Below are 16,737 nucleotides of genomic sequence, written 5' to 3'. Positions count from 1 at the left end.
TGTGCTGCGAGAGAATTGTGCATCATGCCAAATGATCCCGTTTCACTTAATTGTTCTGCACATGACTTACTTACATATCTTGATTTATCTATGCAACATATAGTGACAGGGAGAACAATTACTCTTCCACTAGATGGCGGAAGGTCCAATTAACCTGTGTATCCGCCTGTTGCCTTTCATAAACCAGAATAATAGCTTTGTGTTCAACTAAAGATTTCACACTAGTACATTAGTGAGTAAATCAAGATGAGCTCATTATTTCAGTAGCTATATACACAGTTTTGTTGGGTGGTGTGAGGTTTATTTTAATGTAAAATGTGTGCTTTGAGCGGCACGGTGTATGACTGGTTAGAGCGTCAGCCTCACAGTTCTGAGGACCCGGGTTCAATCCCCGGCCCCGCCTGTGTGGAGTTTGCATGTTCTCCCCGTGCCTGCGTGGTTTTTCTCCGGGCACTCCGGTTTCCACCCACATCCCAAAAACATGCATTAATTGGAGACTCTAAATTGCCCGTAGGCATGACTGTGAGTGCGAATGGTTGTTTGTTTCTATGTGGCCTGCGATTGGCTGGCAACCAGTTCAGGGTGTACCCCGCCTCCTGCCCGATGACAGCTGGGATGGGCTCCAGCACGCCCGCGACCCTAGTGAGGAGAAGCAGCTCAGAAAATGGATGGATGGATGTGTGCTTTGGCTGAATAGGTTGGGAATCACAGCGCTATGATGCACTTCTCTTTGCTGACGCAATGTGGCAAGTTTGATGATTTTAGATTTTTGTCATAGTTAAAATAAATATTCAACTGAGGAATAAGTGACTTTCCAGGTGGTGACTTTAAATGACACCATGGAATGTGTGAGATTTACACGACATTTTCATGTCCGATGGCACGGTGTAAATTCAAAGCTTAGCTAAAGGTGGAGTAATACAAATTGATTTCTGACTAAAGTAGAACTAAAACTTTTCCAAAGTTGTCTCTCTTCGAGGATTCAACTTGTTTGCTTTGTAACGTTCATATACCATGGGATTTTCTTAAAAAAACAGGGAGGGCTGGTGCATGTCAACTTGTATGATTGAAGTGTTCCCAGCAATCGTCCCAGTAACTTGTTTCGACGTCACCATATAATATGGTAACTGAATTCGAATATTAACGACCGCGTATGTGTACGATTTTATCACCCCACCAAAAAGCATCGTTTCACGAGCTCATGCAGTATATGTGATTGGTCAACGTCTCTGTTACCGGGGCTTGCTTAAAAGCCAGGATTTCCGAGCTGACTTGAATCTGACACATTTCAACAGCATAATTAGCGACGACGTCACGTCAGGTGAATGCTAAACATGGAAGAGTCATTCCTTGTCAATTAAAAGTTTTTAAATAGTCAGTCATGGCTAAACAGTACGACATTTTGTTCCGGATTCTCCTACTCGGGGATTCGGGGGTCGGCAAGACTTGTATGCTGCGTCGCTTCACGGACAAAGAGTTCGATACTGGACATATCTCCACTATTGGTAAGAACAGAAGAAGCCATCAGACTCGTTTGATGCCTCTCCCTGAAACTCGCGGATTTCAGCCACCTGCCGACCTAACACCTATTAATTGCACTCGTTGGTGAACTCGGAATGTCAGCGGCTACTATGGGTTATTTTTCGTCTTGATGCCATGTTTACTTTTTGTTAGAAGTGGGGGGAAAAGTAACTCGACTTGTTGGCCCGGCAGGTTTGTCATTACCGCCTCCGGGTGTGTGTGTGTGTGTGTGTGTGTGTGTGTGTGTGTGTGTGTGCGTGTGTGCGCGCGTGTGTGTGTGCGTGCGTGTGTGCGCGCGCGTGTGTGCGCGCGCGTGTGTGTGCTTGTGCGCGGCAAAGTCTTAAATGTAAAAAAAAAAAAAGCCCAACGTCGCTTACTGCCCTGCAACCGTTGAAATATCCAAACGATAACCCCAGTACAAGGATGCTGCTGTCCACCAGGGGCGTCAATAGGTTTAATGGATTGGAGGGGGAGGGTTGCTGATTGAACTTTTCACACCTTAAAACACTATCGTCGGGGGTGGGGAGGGGAATTAAAAAAAATAAATTAAAAAAAAAAGTTTCTGGAACCACCAAATGGTTTGCTTGAGAACCATTTTAGGGGGGCTAAGACCCCAAATATTTGACATAACCACCAATAAAAAAAATTTTTTTGGGGGGGGGTGCTTATGAACATTTTATGGGGGCTTCAGCCCCCATAAAATAGGCCTAGCGATGCCACTGTTGTCCACGTTAAGCCTTTTCCACTCCATGTCGGCATGTGCATATACCCGGAATGGCTGCCGAAAGTGGTCACTCTACGAGCCACACTCGTCATCTCGCATTTTGAGTGAGGGTGGAACCACTGTTTTCCATGGTTCGCTGCGTTTGTTTGTTTTTATTTTATTTTATTTTTTTAATATATTTTTTGTCCTTGCCAATATTTGTTTGTGATAAGGGATGGGCCTTCAAGTTGTTGTGTAATTATTCAGTCAGTCAAGATGGTAAGTAGCCTAATGAGGTTTAATCAAACATGACAGCGATCCTAACATCAGCAGTCAAGTACTGTATGTTGTGTGTCTTAAGGAGAGACAGATGAAATGAGTTGCTCTCTCTCTCTCTCTGTTGACATACTATATTCCAAAGAGGGAATTATGCAGGCCTGTTGTTCCCAAGGCTTCTAGAAAGAAAGTCTACTTTTGAAGCTGATTAGCAGTAATCACGTCAAGGCTTTTATTTTAGTTTGAAAATATTAACTGTTTATTCACCATGAAATCCCTCCAAGGTCTTTCCAAGCAGGATCCAGTTTTTATATCCACAAACAAGTGTTCAGGGAATGCCCACCTATTCGCACACTCTGCTACTCACTATTCGCTGAAAAACTTGCTTGCACTTTCTGTAACGCCCTGAGATGCATATGCGTAAGTTTAGTATATTTGTATCAATATTTAATGTATTTGAGCAATAAAGTGGAAAAGCCTATAAGTTGAAAGTATCAACAGTAATAGGAATAATAAGCAGTACATTACAGGGATCTCGTTTGTTGTGCATTCCAAAATTGGCAGGGACGCATGAAGCATATTCAAGCTGCGTCCATAGACAAGTGGTTTCAGTCCCGCCCTACGTGTGTGTGTGTCTGCGTGTGTTGGTGAAGCGTTTCCACACAAACCGCATCAAAAGTACGAATCCTGTCTTGGTACTAGCCAGTCAAAGGCAGAGTAGGGTGGCTTATCGTTCCATAAATACAATGGACATGGGAGTTTTTTCTGGACTCGATACATTTTCATTGTTGTGGTAACCCACGCCGCGCCGCTCACGATGCAGCTGGCAGAACGGCGTTTGCGCCGTAGATTCACACGACTGGGACAAAGGGAAAGTTAACAGTGTATTACATTCGCTAGCCTGTGAGCAAATGAGCTAGCTAGCTACATACTGGAGCTAAAAAGCTCACTCGACGTTGAAACGTCGGCGCTCGGACATGTTTCTTTACCCTATGTGTATGTGTGTAACTGTTTATAAACTATAACCACAGCAGCCCACGTTATCAATATTCAGGCAGTAGTTGAGTTCAACGAACTCATTTTCAGCATTTGATTGACAGGTGAAGGCCTCACATCAGTCCAACAGCTCGAGGGTGGGCCTTATTTTACATTTTATGTATCCTTTATTTAACCACATAAAAGGTTATTGAGAGATAAAATCTCTTACAAAAGCCAAGAGGCAGCAGAAATTATACAGTAAATAAAACGACAACATTCATGCAATAAATAAAGACAAAAAATAACTTAAAATGTATGACATCTGATTTAAAAATGGTGACGTTTTCTTTTTTTAATGCGTCCTTATTCATTCAAATTTGGCAGGCTTTAAGACATTCTTTGGGTCTCTTTAGTGGGTTAATTACTCTATACCTCTGTGCCAAATTTAATTTCCTTTTAAATGCAATTTTTCTGAACATAGCTTGAGTGTGATTCATTTATATTATCTAAGATGTGTTGTTTATTTTTCTACATTCATTGCCAATGTTCGTTAGGATTGAAAGTTAATTTTTCATAAAAAGGATTCATTTTAATTATTATGCTCTATATATTTAGCCAATATCATATCAGTGGCATAAAAAAAAATAGCAATGATAGTATCCTTTATCATGATGGTTTTTGGGAAAACATAATATATTTGGCTGAAACATAATATATTGAGAGAGAGCAAGAGCAATGGCTAACACAGAAATACAGTACCAATGTACAAATAAGAAAATCTGCGATATAGCGGGACCGCAAAGCAACAACGGCCATATAGCGGAGGATTACTGTGGCTGTACTCCATGATGATGATAAGTTGCAGAGATTCATTGTTCCAGGGCTGGGACTCACTGTTTCCAGACATGTGCATCCTGGGACTCGGATAGTCTCAAGTATAAAATGATCTATGCACTACATAACTGCCAGGAATCTTGTGTAATTTCAATTTTTATTTTTAATTATATAGTATACCCACTCACAATAGGTGAAAATCCACAATAGCGAGACCATAATGGAATGTATATCTCAATAGTTTTACCCCCCTCACATTATTTAGATGCATTTTAACTTATTAAAATACACTTTTTAATGAATTCTTTAGTGCCTGTTCTCACTCTCCCTTACACAGTTCTGCAAATAAGAGCTAAAGTGTGCTTGCTTTCAGCTGTTTTTTTTTGTCACGCCCAGTTGAAATTTACTGTAAAACTGACACATAAAGCAAAAGAGAATGAAACATCAGAATCAGAATCATCTTTATTTGCCAAGTATGTCCAAAACACACAAGGAATTTGTCTCTGGTAGTTGGAGCCGCTCTAGTACAACAGACAGTCAATTTACAGAACACTTTGGAGACATAAAGGCATTGACAAAAAACAATTGTGCAAAAAGATGCAGAGTCCTCTAGCACTTAGAGCAGTTCGAATGGCTAATATCGCAATAGTCCGGTGCAATGACCATTGTGCAAAGGGCACTGAGACTTCAAGGAGTGTATGCGGTTTAAAGTGACGAGTAGTGCGATAATCTGGGACAATGGTTGTGCAAATGTTACAGATACTCCTCAATCAGTGTGCAAATGGAGCAGATGCTACTCTGGCATGAGTGGCCAGTATATGCAAATAGTGCAGCACGGCGAGACAACTACAGTGAGTGGACGAGTAATACATAATTGGCCCCACAGAAATGTGACAACGAACTCAAGTCAAAAAATTGCCAGCTTGTTGTAATGGAATTATAAGTTAGCTGTTTAAGAAGTTGATTGCAAGAGGGAAGAAGCTGTTGGAATGTCTACTAGTTCTAGTTTGCATTGATCGGTAGCGCCTACCTGAGGGAAGGAGCTGGAAGAGCTGGTGACCGGGGTGGGGAGGGTCCGAGAGGATTTTGCATGCCCTTGTCTTAGTTCTGGCAGCGTGCAAGTCCTCAAGGGTGGGTAGGGGGGTACCGACAATCCTTTCAGCAGTTTTGATTGTCCGTTGCAGTCGGAGTTTGTCCTTTTTTGTAGCAGCACCAAACCAGACTGTGATGGAAGAACACAGTACTGATTCAATGACCGCTGTGTAGAACTGCCTCAACAGTTCCGGTGGCAGACCGTGCTTTCTCAGAAGCCGCAGGAAGTACATCCTCTGCTGGGCCTTTTTGAGGACGGAGTTGATGTTGGTCGCCCACTTCAGGTCCTGGGAGATTGTAATTCCCAGGAACTTGAAGGTCTCGACGGTTGACACAAGGCAGCTGGACAACGTGAGGGGCGGCTGTGGCGAAGGATGCCTCCTGAAGTCCACGATCATCTCTACAGTCTTGAGCGTGTTCAGCTCCAGGTTGTGTCGGCCGCACCACAGCTCCAGGCGCTCCGCTTCCTGTCGATATGCAGACTCGTCACCGTCCTTGATGAGGCCGATGACAGTGGTGTCATCTGCAAACTTCAGGAGTTTGACAGTCTGGTTCGCTGAGGTGCAGTGGTTCGTGTAGAGAGAGAAGAGCAGCGGAGAGAGGACACAACCTTGGGGCGCCCCAGTGCTGATGCTGCGTGTGGATGAGGTGGCCTCCCCCAGCCTGACCTGCTGTGTCCTGCCCGTCAGAAAGCTGTAAATCCACTGGCAGATGGCAGGTGAGACGCTGAGCTGGAGAAGCTTGGATGAAAGGAGTTCAGGGATGATGGTGTTGAACGCTGAGCTGAAGTCGACGAACAGGATCCTCGCGTAGGTCCCTGCACTGTCGAGGTGTTCTAGGATGAAGTGCAGTCCCATGTTGACTGCATCATCCGCAGATCTGTTCGCTTGGTAGGCAAACCAACATATCTTGAAACACCAAACCATATCATTTCTGCGAACAAAGGTTGGCTAGCTTAACGCGACCATATCTGTGAAACGCCATAGACAGGCTGGCGGATATTAGCATAGATGTTACGTTAATTATAAAGCTTGCTATTTCAACACACAAGGAGCAGCAGCACATACAAATGGAGGATGCAACAATACTCACGGGCAGATGTTCTTTCAGCTCCCTGAGAACAGAAAAAATTAAAATGGGAAAACGTGGTACTGATTTTCACCAATGGGCATCATCGTCTTGCACTTTATTAGGCAGTCTGTGTTTCTTCCAGTAGACATCAGTGCTGCCTGGCATTTGTCGGCACAATGTGGTACTACACTGAAGGCATACAACAAAATTAAAACCCATCAAAGAAAAATTGCTTAATCTGCGAGATAGTGGGGTTGGGGGGGGGAAACACTCTACTACAATTGGTGAGTGTTGAAGTGATGTTGATACTTGCTGCTATTTTCTTTACTTCTGTCGTGCCATCACCCAGCAGAAAACGCACAACTGCAGTTCCTGTGTCCTTGTAAAGTCTCAATGATTTAAACAAAGACTCTCATAAAAGTGTCTCCAAGCACCCATAAAATGCTTGCAAACTCAGTAGTGCATGATGTGCAATTCAAAGCAGGATCTCTTCCCCAGTTAGCCAGAGGGAGTGTACTATTACATCATCTGCTTCCTTTTGTTCTGACTGATTTATGTTACATCGTCTTTTTTTTAGGTGTGGATTTTAAAATGAAAACGCTAGAAATGGATGGAATCAAGGTGCGGGTACAAATATGGTGAGTTTAAATTCTTTAACGTCTAACTAATTAATTTTGTTTGCCATTTGTGTGATCCTCTGTGGTTGTTTTCAGGGACACGGCCGGTCAAGAGCGCTATCAGACCATTACCAAACAGTACTACAGGCGTGCACAGGTGATTCTGCCAAACCGACGTGGTGGTTACTGTTGTGGTGCCCTTGAGCAAGGCATCGTCACCACCACCTCAGGTCAAGTGGTGCAGCACTCTTTGCGCATCTCTTTCACACTGGATCTCACCTTGCATGCCTGCATGTGTGTGATCTGGTTCTGTGTGTGGTGTGCAACACAAAGTATAACTTCAGAGTGGGAGGCAAATTTCCCCTTGAGAGACATAAGTATAATAAATTCCCCTAAAATCAAAATTCAATAATATTAAACATACATTTTAGGAATAAATTATCTGCCTCGTTTTTAATGAACACTTGGCCTGCTACGCTACTATATTTTAATGTTGGTCATGATTGTGGAACTAAAAAATGGGTTTACCTTATTGAATACATAGCTCAAGTTAACTTCACAGCGTTAAAAAAACTTCCCCCCCCCCCCCTTTTTTTTTTTCCTTCCCCCAACAGGATTTTTCTTCACTTAACATTGAGAGATCAGTTTAAAAAAAGAAAAAATCTTTGTTTTACTATTGTAATCTGTTTTTCTTGTGATTTGTTTTTCCCTTAGGGTATCATCTTTGTTTACGACATCACATCTGAGACCTCCTTTCAGCACATAGTCAAGTGGGCCACCGACGTGGATGAGGTAAGCTAATAAGAATCATACATTGTAAAGAAAGCGCAAATGCTTTCGGCACACCCACTGACTCCTTGCTTCTTCTTCTCTGTTGCCGTCTCACAGTACGCACCAGACAAGGTACAGAGGATTTTGGTAGGAAACAAATCGGACGAAGAGCCAAGGAGGCGAGTGACGAGGGAAGAAGGAAGCAAGGTTTGACCAAACCTTTTCTTCAGTCACACTTTTTATGATCAGCTGATGGAAAATACTTCACTGTCTGAGTTTAGTAGTATTGAATGATAACCAGAAAAAGAGGGCTTTTTATTTTACATCAAATTGCCAATTCAATGTTCTAATTGTATAGTTATAGGTAGAAGTTACCAGTTATCTGTTCTAAAAGATACTGGTAACACTAAAAGTGTGATTTCATTTAATTTGTCCAGTTGTGGTAAGAATTCAGTATACACCGTATATAACACAACAAGACCTTTTTAGTTTAAAAAAAATTAAATACATCATTACCAAATAAAAATCACAAACTCAATATCTGTCCAGTTTATGAATAATTCTTGCCTTAACTGTTCTAAATTTGAGTTCCAAGGTCCCAAATTTAGAGTTAACATTCTGCTTTATGCACAATTGGTGCTCGTAGTGGACTACTATTTGACTTTTATTTCATAAAACAATTGCTTTCTACGAAAACAATGTCAAACTCAATGTTGCAGCTGGCAGAAAGGTATGGAATGGATTTTTTTGAGACCAGCGCATCCACGAGCAACAACATCGACAAGGTAGTAGATCTGCAACATTTCCCCCCAAAATTAGAGAAATGTGCACCTGTATATATCCTCTATGTATTCATATTATCTTTCAGTCATTCAAACGAGTGACAGAGCTGGTGCTGCAGGCTCACAAGAGAGATGTGGATAACCTGCTAGGATCTCTGGATGAGTATTTAAACAAGGCCGGGCTGGACGAAAACGGTCAAGATAAAATCGGCAGCATTCGGAGAGTTTGTGGCTGTGCCAGAATCTTTTGAAACGGCATTGTCCTACTCTCTAGTTTCATTCACCTGCTTTGTTGTTGTTGTTGTCGTCCCCCCCAAGACCTGCTGGTTTTGTTGCTGACTGTGGAGGCATGTGCATTTTACTACTATCTGCCAACAGAAGGCAGTAAAATACCACGTCTACTTTCACCACTTCTTACCCTGTTGCTTTCTAATCATATTTTTAGTCTATTAACTTATAATGCATTGTTGGGTGTAAAGTGAGAGGAAGACAATGAATTACAAACGCAGTCAATATGATGCCCCCTTTTCTGAATGCTGTACAGTGAACCCCTGCTTTTCACAGAGATAGGGATGGAGCCCAGCCCCAAAAAGAGAAAATCTGCAAGTGATTGACGCCCTACCCAAAAAGGTCTGGCGTTGCCTACAGATGCCACTAGATGCAGTAAATCATTCTTTTTATATTAGACAAGGCTATGTCCTGATTGAATATACCACAAGCTGCGCAAAATTAGGGTTTTTATATTAGTCATGGTTTTGGCTTGAGCATAAAAACAGGAAGTAGGTGAGTTTTTCAGCGAATGACGGAGAATAGGTTTAACAAAAAAAATCTGTAACTAGGCAGATTTGCGAATGCCAAATGATGAATTTGCAGGGGTTTGCTGCACTTTATATTTAGCATGTGACAATGATTGGCACTGCACTTGAATGACTAGTTTCCAAGTCAATTGAACTTTAGTCACGGACATTTTAACTGAAGGGATGTTTTTAAAACGTGCTGGGGAAAATATTCTCAAATTAAATAAATGTTTAAAAAGTAATGCATATGGTGTCACTGAATGGCAATGGAGAGTGAGTTCGCATTTCAGAGGGAGTGAATTTTTCATCACATGTAGTGAAAGATGGTTCAAGATGTTAAATGTTTGATGGCTGACAATGTGGTTGCCTGCTAATTTCTTTTCTTTTTTTTTTCTTTTTTATTATACACTTTTAAAAATGAACATCCATACTTGCCATGCATCACCTAAACAAGAAAAAAACCCACATTTGAATAACTTTGAAACAATGTATTTTAAAGCTCTTTTACAGTTTTATGCATCCAATTGATAGAGTATAGAATGTCAGGTGTAGATCAGTTTTCCCGCAGAGCCATCTGACCCCAGCTCCTCCAGTGAGTCAGGTGACCACCGGTCTTACCCGGAGCCCCGACCTCCCTCCAGTGCAAAGGATCTCGCTTACCGCTGAGCATGGCGTTCATCGCAAAGACATTCTACGACCTGAAGGCCACCACGCTGGAGGGCGACCCGGTGGACTTCAACGTGTACCGTGGGCGGGTGGTGCTGATAGAGAACGTGGCGTCACTCTGAGGCACCACCGGCCAGGACTTCAGCCAGCTCAAGCAGCTCCAGAGCAAGTACCCCCATCGACTGGTGGTCCTGGCCTTCCCCTGTAACCAATTTGGGTATCAGGTTAGTTGAGCAACAAAGTGAATTCTTGTGACTTTGCTAATCCCACCACAATGTATTTGATTTAAAACTAATGGAATTCCAGCCATTTTTTTGCAGAGCACCTTCATTTAAAGGGTCTCAAAAGTATTTCTACTTTTCGTGACCTATTTGTGACATTCCTCCGTGGAGATACTTTACCAGGCCGTCACTGCAGCCACCTTCACTTGCTGCTCGTGTGGTAATCTTGTTTGGATCAAGTGGTTGAGGAATATTTAAGTGTTTGCCTTCCGAAAGTCTACTTGCTTTTCACATTATCTCACAGTGAGACGGCTAAAGTGGATGGTGGCAAAAATCGGAATGGAAATCCAGATTAGATTCATAAAGAAAATGTTCAAAGAAAAAATAGCATCCAGTACTCTGTAATCACATTCTTTGAACGGAATCATGAAACCAAGGTCAGAATGATGAGAGAACGAGAGCAATTGCTCGTAATCCAAAGAATACCACATCACGTGCCAAATAGTTGCTAATGGGACGTGCTCGTTGGTGTTTTTTGATGTGCCTGTTGACGGAAGTAACGAGATAATTTTGGGTGTGTAACTACAGTAATGATACAGACATTCAAACAAATCCTGCACAACTGACAGGAAAGATGAACAACGCCCTGACAACATCCTGTGAAAGCAACTCGAAGACTGTGATCCGAACCCAATAGATATGCTTTTCTCTTAAAGAAAAATAAAGTGAAGTGTGAGAGCCTAAATGAGCAGCATTTGAAGGTGTACGCAGTGCCTGGCAAAGCATTGACTGCAACTCATTTTCAAGCAAGTGTTAAATATGATGCTTATACTATATTACAGATACAGGAGGTGTTCTGCATGAAATGACAAAGTAATTCCTTAATGGTAAATGCCATATATTCTTAAAGATCATACAATAAGGGTCAATCACGTCTTGTTTTATTTAAAATCCATTTTGGTGGTGTTTGAAGTCTTAATCCTTAAAATTCTGTCGTTGTCCAAATACGTGCATAGTATCTCACAAAAGTACGTACACCCCTTACATTTTTCTAAATATTTCATTGTTTTTATCGGACAACTGAGGAAATGACACTTTACTACGATTTATAGTTTAATGTCCCCTCAAAATAACTCGTCATGCAACACTTAATATCTGGCAAAAAAGTGAGTAGACCTCTAAGTGAAAATGTCAAAATTGTGCCCAGTTAGCAATTTTCACTCCACTGTATCGTGTGACTTTTTAGTATTACAAGATCTCAGGTGCGAATGGGAAGCAGATGTGTTGTTGTTTACCCAAAATGTGTGGGTTTGACTCAGTATCCCTGATAAATTCTTGTGCTTCCAGGAGAATTGTAGCAATGGTGAGATCCTAAATTCTCTGCAGCACGTGCGTCCAGGCGGAGGATTCCAGCCCAACTTCACCATCTTCGAGAAGTGCGACGTCAATGGAGTAAACACACATCCCGTCTTTGCATATCTCAAAGAAAAACTCCCCTATCCCGGCGATGACCCCAACTCACTCATGCAGGACCCCAAATTCCTGGTTTGGAGTCCCGTCAGCAGGACCGACATATCTTGGAACTTTGAGAAATTCCTCATAGCGCCTGAGGGAGAGCCGTTTAAAAGATACAGCAGAAAGTTCCCCACCGTTGACATTGAGCCTGACATTCAACGATTGTTAAAATTAACCAAAAGTTAAGAATGCAGACTTTTAACACCACGTTTAAGTCTTATTTAATGAAGGTGATATTATGAAACCCAACAGGGATATCATCTGAAGCTCTGTAAGAATTTAAATGAAGTGGTAACAACGTTTTCTTCAATTCAACCTTAATTACCTTCTCAATAGGAGTAGGTTAGTGATGGTCTACGGCGTGCTCTGACTTCCGTACAAACTCAGATCACACCGTATTAAGGTGAAAAATACTAGGCCATAAAAACAAATCAAATGGAAAAAATTCTCGTAAAATTACTTTATTCAAGTACCATACATTTTTTTAAACTAATTTTTCTGTTTAAAAAAAAAAAAACTACATTGACATTTTTTTAAAAAAATGTTTTTCCCCTCTTAGAATGATTTATTTTATTTAAGCTTTTTCTGTCAGATTACAATTTTTTTTGTAATAAAAGTAAGATTACCACGTTATGTCCTAATATTACAACTTTTGTTTGGTAACTTCACGACAAAGTAACATGGCTTTTACATGTATCATTACTTCATTTACATAACTGTACAACCTTTTTCACGGATTACGAGTTTTGTCGTACTGTCGCGGCTTCATTCAAGATTGCAGATGTTTTTCTTTAAAAAAAAAAAAAAAAAAATAATAAACCAAAGCCGTTCGTAACCCTTAAATGCCGTATGCCCGTTCCGTCGTAAACCGAGAAGCTCCTGTATACAATAATGCATGTCGATAAACTGTCATCTGTTTCTCTGCCTATGCCCAACAGATGGCGCTATATACTTGCTTAAACGGCTAGAACCAATTCTGGAAGGCTTCTTCAAATTCTCATTCACCACACACATACACTGACAAGATGATTGACTATAGGAAAGGACCAGGATATGAGAAACGGCTCTCGGTATGATGTTTTCTACAGACCACGGGAACTATATTAACAGTGTCAACCAAAATGTTGTGTTAGGCCATTATCCTAACCATACTTTTCATTTGCCGTGCTCGCAACATGTTCTGGGTCAATTTTGACGCTGGCCAAGAATATCGTCGTCATGATTATCTTTATCGAACTACGTTTCAAGTTCCATTATTCGTGAGTGTTACCACTGTCCCAGAAAAATACGTTTATCTGTTTTAAATTCCCGCCAGTACCCCAATTTTCCTTGATTTACATGAATTGCTAAAGCTGAAATCCATTTTAGTTGGCTCAAATTTGACCTGGAACAGCCTCAGTGCATACAAACTTTACAGCGCCTGTACAAAAATGACATTTTAAAAGGTTTTCATTTTTGTGTAATTTGGTTCCCTTTAGGAAAATTCAGCAAATTTCAGAGTGAAATACTAACATATGTTTGTTTTTTATTTTTATTTTTTATTATTGCTGTCAACTGTCCCAAACAGTATGTAAAGCAGGGGTCTGCAACCCGCGGCTCCAGAGCCACATGTGGCTCTTTCATCCTTCTGATGTGACTCTCTGTGACTTTGGAAAATAAAGAGTATGTAATGTAAATTTGTTTTGTTGTAGTTTGCTCGGTTTACAAATGCAATTCAAAATTTGAAGATTACGAAGTGCTTACAAGATGGTTTAAAATGTTTTTTAATCGCTCAAAATATGCATCACAACCGCTGATTTGCAACACTTGGCGCCAAGATTTATCGAGCTAGTCAACAACCAGTAGGTAAAGCATGGATACATTCAAGGGGGGAAAAGTTTCTGAAGAAAACAGAACATTTAATGCTGTATGTGCTACATTATATTAAAACGCATCGCTTACAATTGTGAATGAAAATGAAGGTGATGTCAACAGCCCTGATGTACCCACGCTGTACACTGAGGTTCAGGAGCAAAAATCTCATTAACCAAGTTAAATAAATATTTGAATCAGCTTATCTTATTATTTGGAAAATGTATATTTTACAGTGATACGTGAAATAGTCCTTTTTAATTCGACTTGACAGCTGACTGCATGCCCCCCACGTGATAAAATAATGACTGAACACTGAAGCATACGGCATTTTCGGTTCACTGCATGTACTGTGGATAATTTAAGTTTGGCTTAATTTCATGAGGATGACTCAAATGAATATTGGGAGGGGGAGGAATATTTTGAAGCAAGCTTCAACAACAAAAAAAAAAGTCTCCCCCAGAGTTTAAAATGTTTGTTACATGCAGAAATAACTGTGTGTGTGTGTATATATACATGTATGTATGTATGTATATGTATATATACTTGATGTAAGGGTTAAAAAGTCAACATTTTTGATACAGCTATCATGTATTGGATCTCATTAGAATTGTGTGCAGATGTACCTATTTTTTTGACCCAAGGAGTGATGTCTGATTTGTATTTACAGTGCATGTTGTCATTGCACTTGAATATACTTGGATGTTCCTCAACCCTACGCATCATCTGCGTGCTGCTTCATTTAGCCTTTGTGACAATCTTGACATAATTTACCCAATATGGTAAGCGGGTTACCACAGAATGGCGCTTTACTCTGTACGTTTACTACAGCTGCGACACGTCTGCTTTTAAATCATCATCTCATCACGCAAGGGGCTCTTCTGCCCCACCGCAGAGCGTTTACCACCCTTTACGTAGTGTGTATTATTTGCAAGACCTGCGGATGAGAAGTTATTTTCTGCACATCTGTCAGGGCAACAGGCCACTCTGATCTGGCAGTGGTGCAAGGTCTCCAGAGAACATTTGTGGCCACAATCCGTACCGTCACTGAGATCTTGAGGTCTTGGGGCCTCATTAGGCAGAGAAAAAAACAAAACAACACAGACAGCATGAATGACATGAAGGAATATGATTTCAGATAGATAGATAGATAAAAACCAAACAAACGAACCCTTTTTATCATATTTGTTAATGACCTGACAGTCGTAGCTACATGAGTAAAATGATCTGTGTAACTGTGATCCATGACTGATGATGTGTGGGCTACACCTGCGCGCCCTTGTGCCGACCTGTTGCATTGTTATCCCAGAAAAGCACCTTGTCGTAATGCAGTGTTTGCTGTAACATTAAATGCCCTCTTTGAGTGTGCACCAGAAATGACTGACACCTCGTTAGTCACGTTTTCTGTCTCTGATTGGTCGTTTTTCCTCAGATGCTGTGGTTTTTCCACATATCAAGTTAGAGGCATAGGATGACATTTTGAAAACTGCAAACTCTTTTTAAGCTGCATATCCACTTTTTGTGACATTTTATTGGTGATGTTTTTCTAATAATATAAAATATGTGGCTTGCTCCAGTAAAGGTTAGGAAACATATGATATGAAAGATGACTGCAGACAGTCGCCGTCAAAGAGGAGACGTAACAACTTCCGGTTGTTTGACACAGACACACGCGCGCACACACCACAGGTGAGCCCCTGTTGCCACGGGAACGTTTCGCTTTGCAGCCCCTTCTCGCGAGACTTGGGCGGCTGGCAGACGATAGGCAGGAGAGAGGCACAGCGAATGAGCTCATCCTTCCAGCAGCAGCTGCATAGCGCAGCGAGGCAGAGCCACAACTTTTTTTTCCTCTATCGAACTTCCAAGTTGCGTCTCGGCCGGGGTTTGAAAAAAAAAAAGAAGAAATAACTGAGTCGACGGGCCACGTTTGAAGGTTAAAAAAAAACAAACAAAAAAACAAGAGCGAGGAGCAGGACGTGGGAGGTCGCGTGTTGCTGTTTTATGTCAAGGACTTGTGGGATCCCAATTGAACAAAAGGAAAGGCTTCGTATTGTGTTTTGTCCCACAAGAAGAAGGAGAGCGAAAAGCACCCCGGTGGCGGAAAGCTGAGAAGGTGAGTGGGGGAAATCGGTGCATTTTGGTGGTCGCACTCACGTACACGTCTGCCACCGTCACCGCGGAGGGCGACTCGAATAAGGTGCAGCGATGAGTCAGTGTGGGAACCCTACCCATGTTTGCCTACATTTTCAACTCTAAAGAGATTCGAGGGGTTCGGTACGGAATGTAATCCCCCCCCCCCACCCCCGCGCCCCCCAACCCCACTCGATCGTCACTGTTGCTGTCAAAAATCCGCATTGTCCGCCAACGTTGTTCCCGGAGCCCATTCACAGGTGGTACCGTGAACGTTACATGGTTATGGATAGACTATATGTTAGTTTCCATGCTACTTCATGAACATCTGTATTTACCAGAGAGCAAAGCAGGGGTGCCTGGCTCATCGGAGTTATGGTTCCCCTCAGAGGGCCGTCATGATTTTGAAAATAATATAAATGTATAATCACCTCATCATAATATGACCTACACAAAATTGCCCCAGCAGCCAATCGCTTATTTCAAATTCAAGGTTCATAAAAAGAAAGATAAAATGAATGAAATTAAAAATACATATTTATACAGTGTAAAATACTTCCTCAATAACTATACAACTTATGACAGCGTCTAATAAATGAGGATGCATGTATTTATTATATTCTTAACAACACTGAATTTGAAATCTGACATCATGGAAAGCTGTGACAACCAAATATTTAAATATACAACTACTTTATTCTTCACTATTGTTCACAGAAGGGATTTGGTGGAAAATTGCTTGTCATATCCATTTAAAGTGAAGAAAATTGCAATTTTGGTACCTTTTTTTTTTCAAAATGAAAAGAACAAATCCATTTAGCAAGAAAGATGGGCTAGACAGTTTATTTGCTTTAGTGGGCCACAAACAAAGATGTGCTGGGCTGGATTTGGACCTCGGGCCTTGAGTTTGAC

General features: G+C 41.4%; 3 protein-coding genes across 4 annotated transcripts in view; all 3 read left to right on the top strand.

Moving 5' to 3' along the window:
* Positions 1-639: 639 nt before the first annotated feature.
* On the top strand, positions 640-9,684 carry LOC133488075 (ras-related protein Rab-15-like). 2 transcript variants are annotated; one of them, XM_061795522.1, is made up of 7 exons: positions 640-746; positions 7,053-7,113; positions 7,189-7,249; positions 7,807-7,884; positions 7,981-8,070; positions 8,583-8,648; positions 8,732-9,684. In XM_061795522.1, exons 1-7 carry the CDS (start codon positions 716-718, stop codon positions 8,894-8,896), a joined length of 552 nt encoding a protein of 183 aa, XP_061651506.1. In that variant the 5' UTR covers positions 640-715; the 3' UTR covers positions 8,897-9,684. The 2 variants fall into 2 exon arrangements, with proteins under 2 accessions (XP_061651506.1, XP_061651504.1); XM_061795520.1 differs by lacking the exon at positions 640-746 and adding an exon at positions 1,266-1,505.
* A 146-nt stretch (positions 9,685-9,830) lies between these two features.
* Positions 9,831-13,520, top strand: gpx2 (glutathione peroxidase 2). Its single transcript, XM_061795523.1, has 2 exons — positions 9,831-10,332; positions 11,677-13,520. Exons 1-2 carry the CDS (start codon positions 10,111-10,113, stop codon positions 12,028-12,030), a joined length of 576 nt encoding a protein of 191 aa, XP_061651507.1. The 5' UTR covers positions 9,831-10,110; the 3' UTR covers positions 12,031-13,520.
* Positions 13,521-15,456: 1,936 nt separating this feature from the next.
* LOC133487735 (signal-induced proliferation-associated 1-like protein 1) overlaps positions 15,457-16,737 on the top strand; it is a 55,451-nt gene continuing 54,170 nt past the window's right edge. The window contains 1 exon segment of the mRNA XM_061794788.1: positions 15,457-15,808. The gene's annotated coding sequence lies outside the window, so the exon portion shown is untranslated.

The sequence above is a fragment of the Phyllopteryx taeniolatus genome, chromosome 13 (assembly GCF_024500385.1).
Source record: "Phyllopteryx taeniolatus isolate TA_2022b chromosome 13, UOR_Ptae_1.2, whole genome shotgun sequence".
NCBI lineage: Eukaryota > Metazoa > Chordata > Actinopteri > Syngnathiformes > Syngnathidae > Phyllopteryx > Phyllopteryx taeniolatus.
The sequence above is the reverse complement of the archived record's forward strand: the minus strand, read 5'-3'. Positions and strand labels throughout refer to the sequence as shown.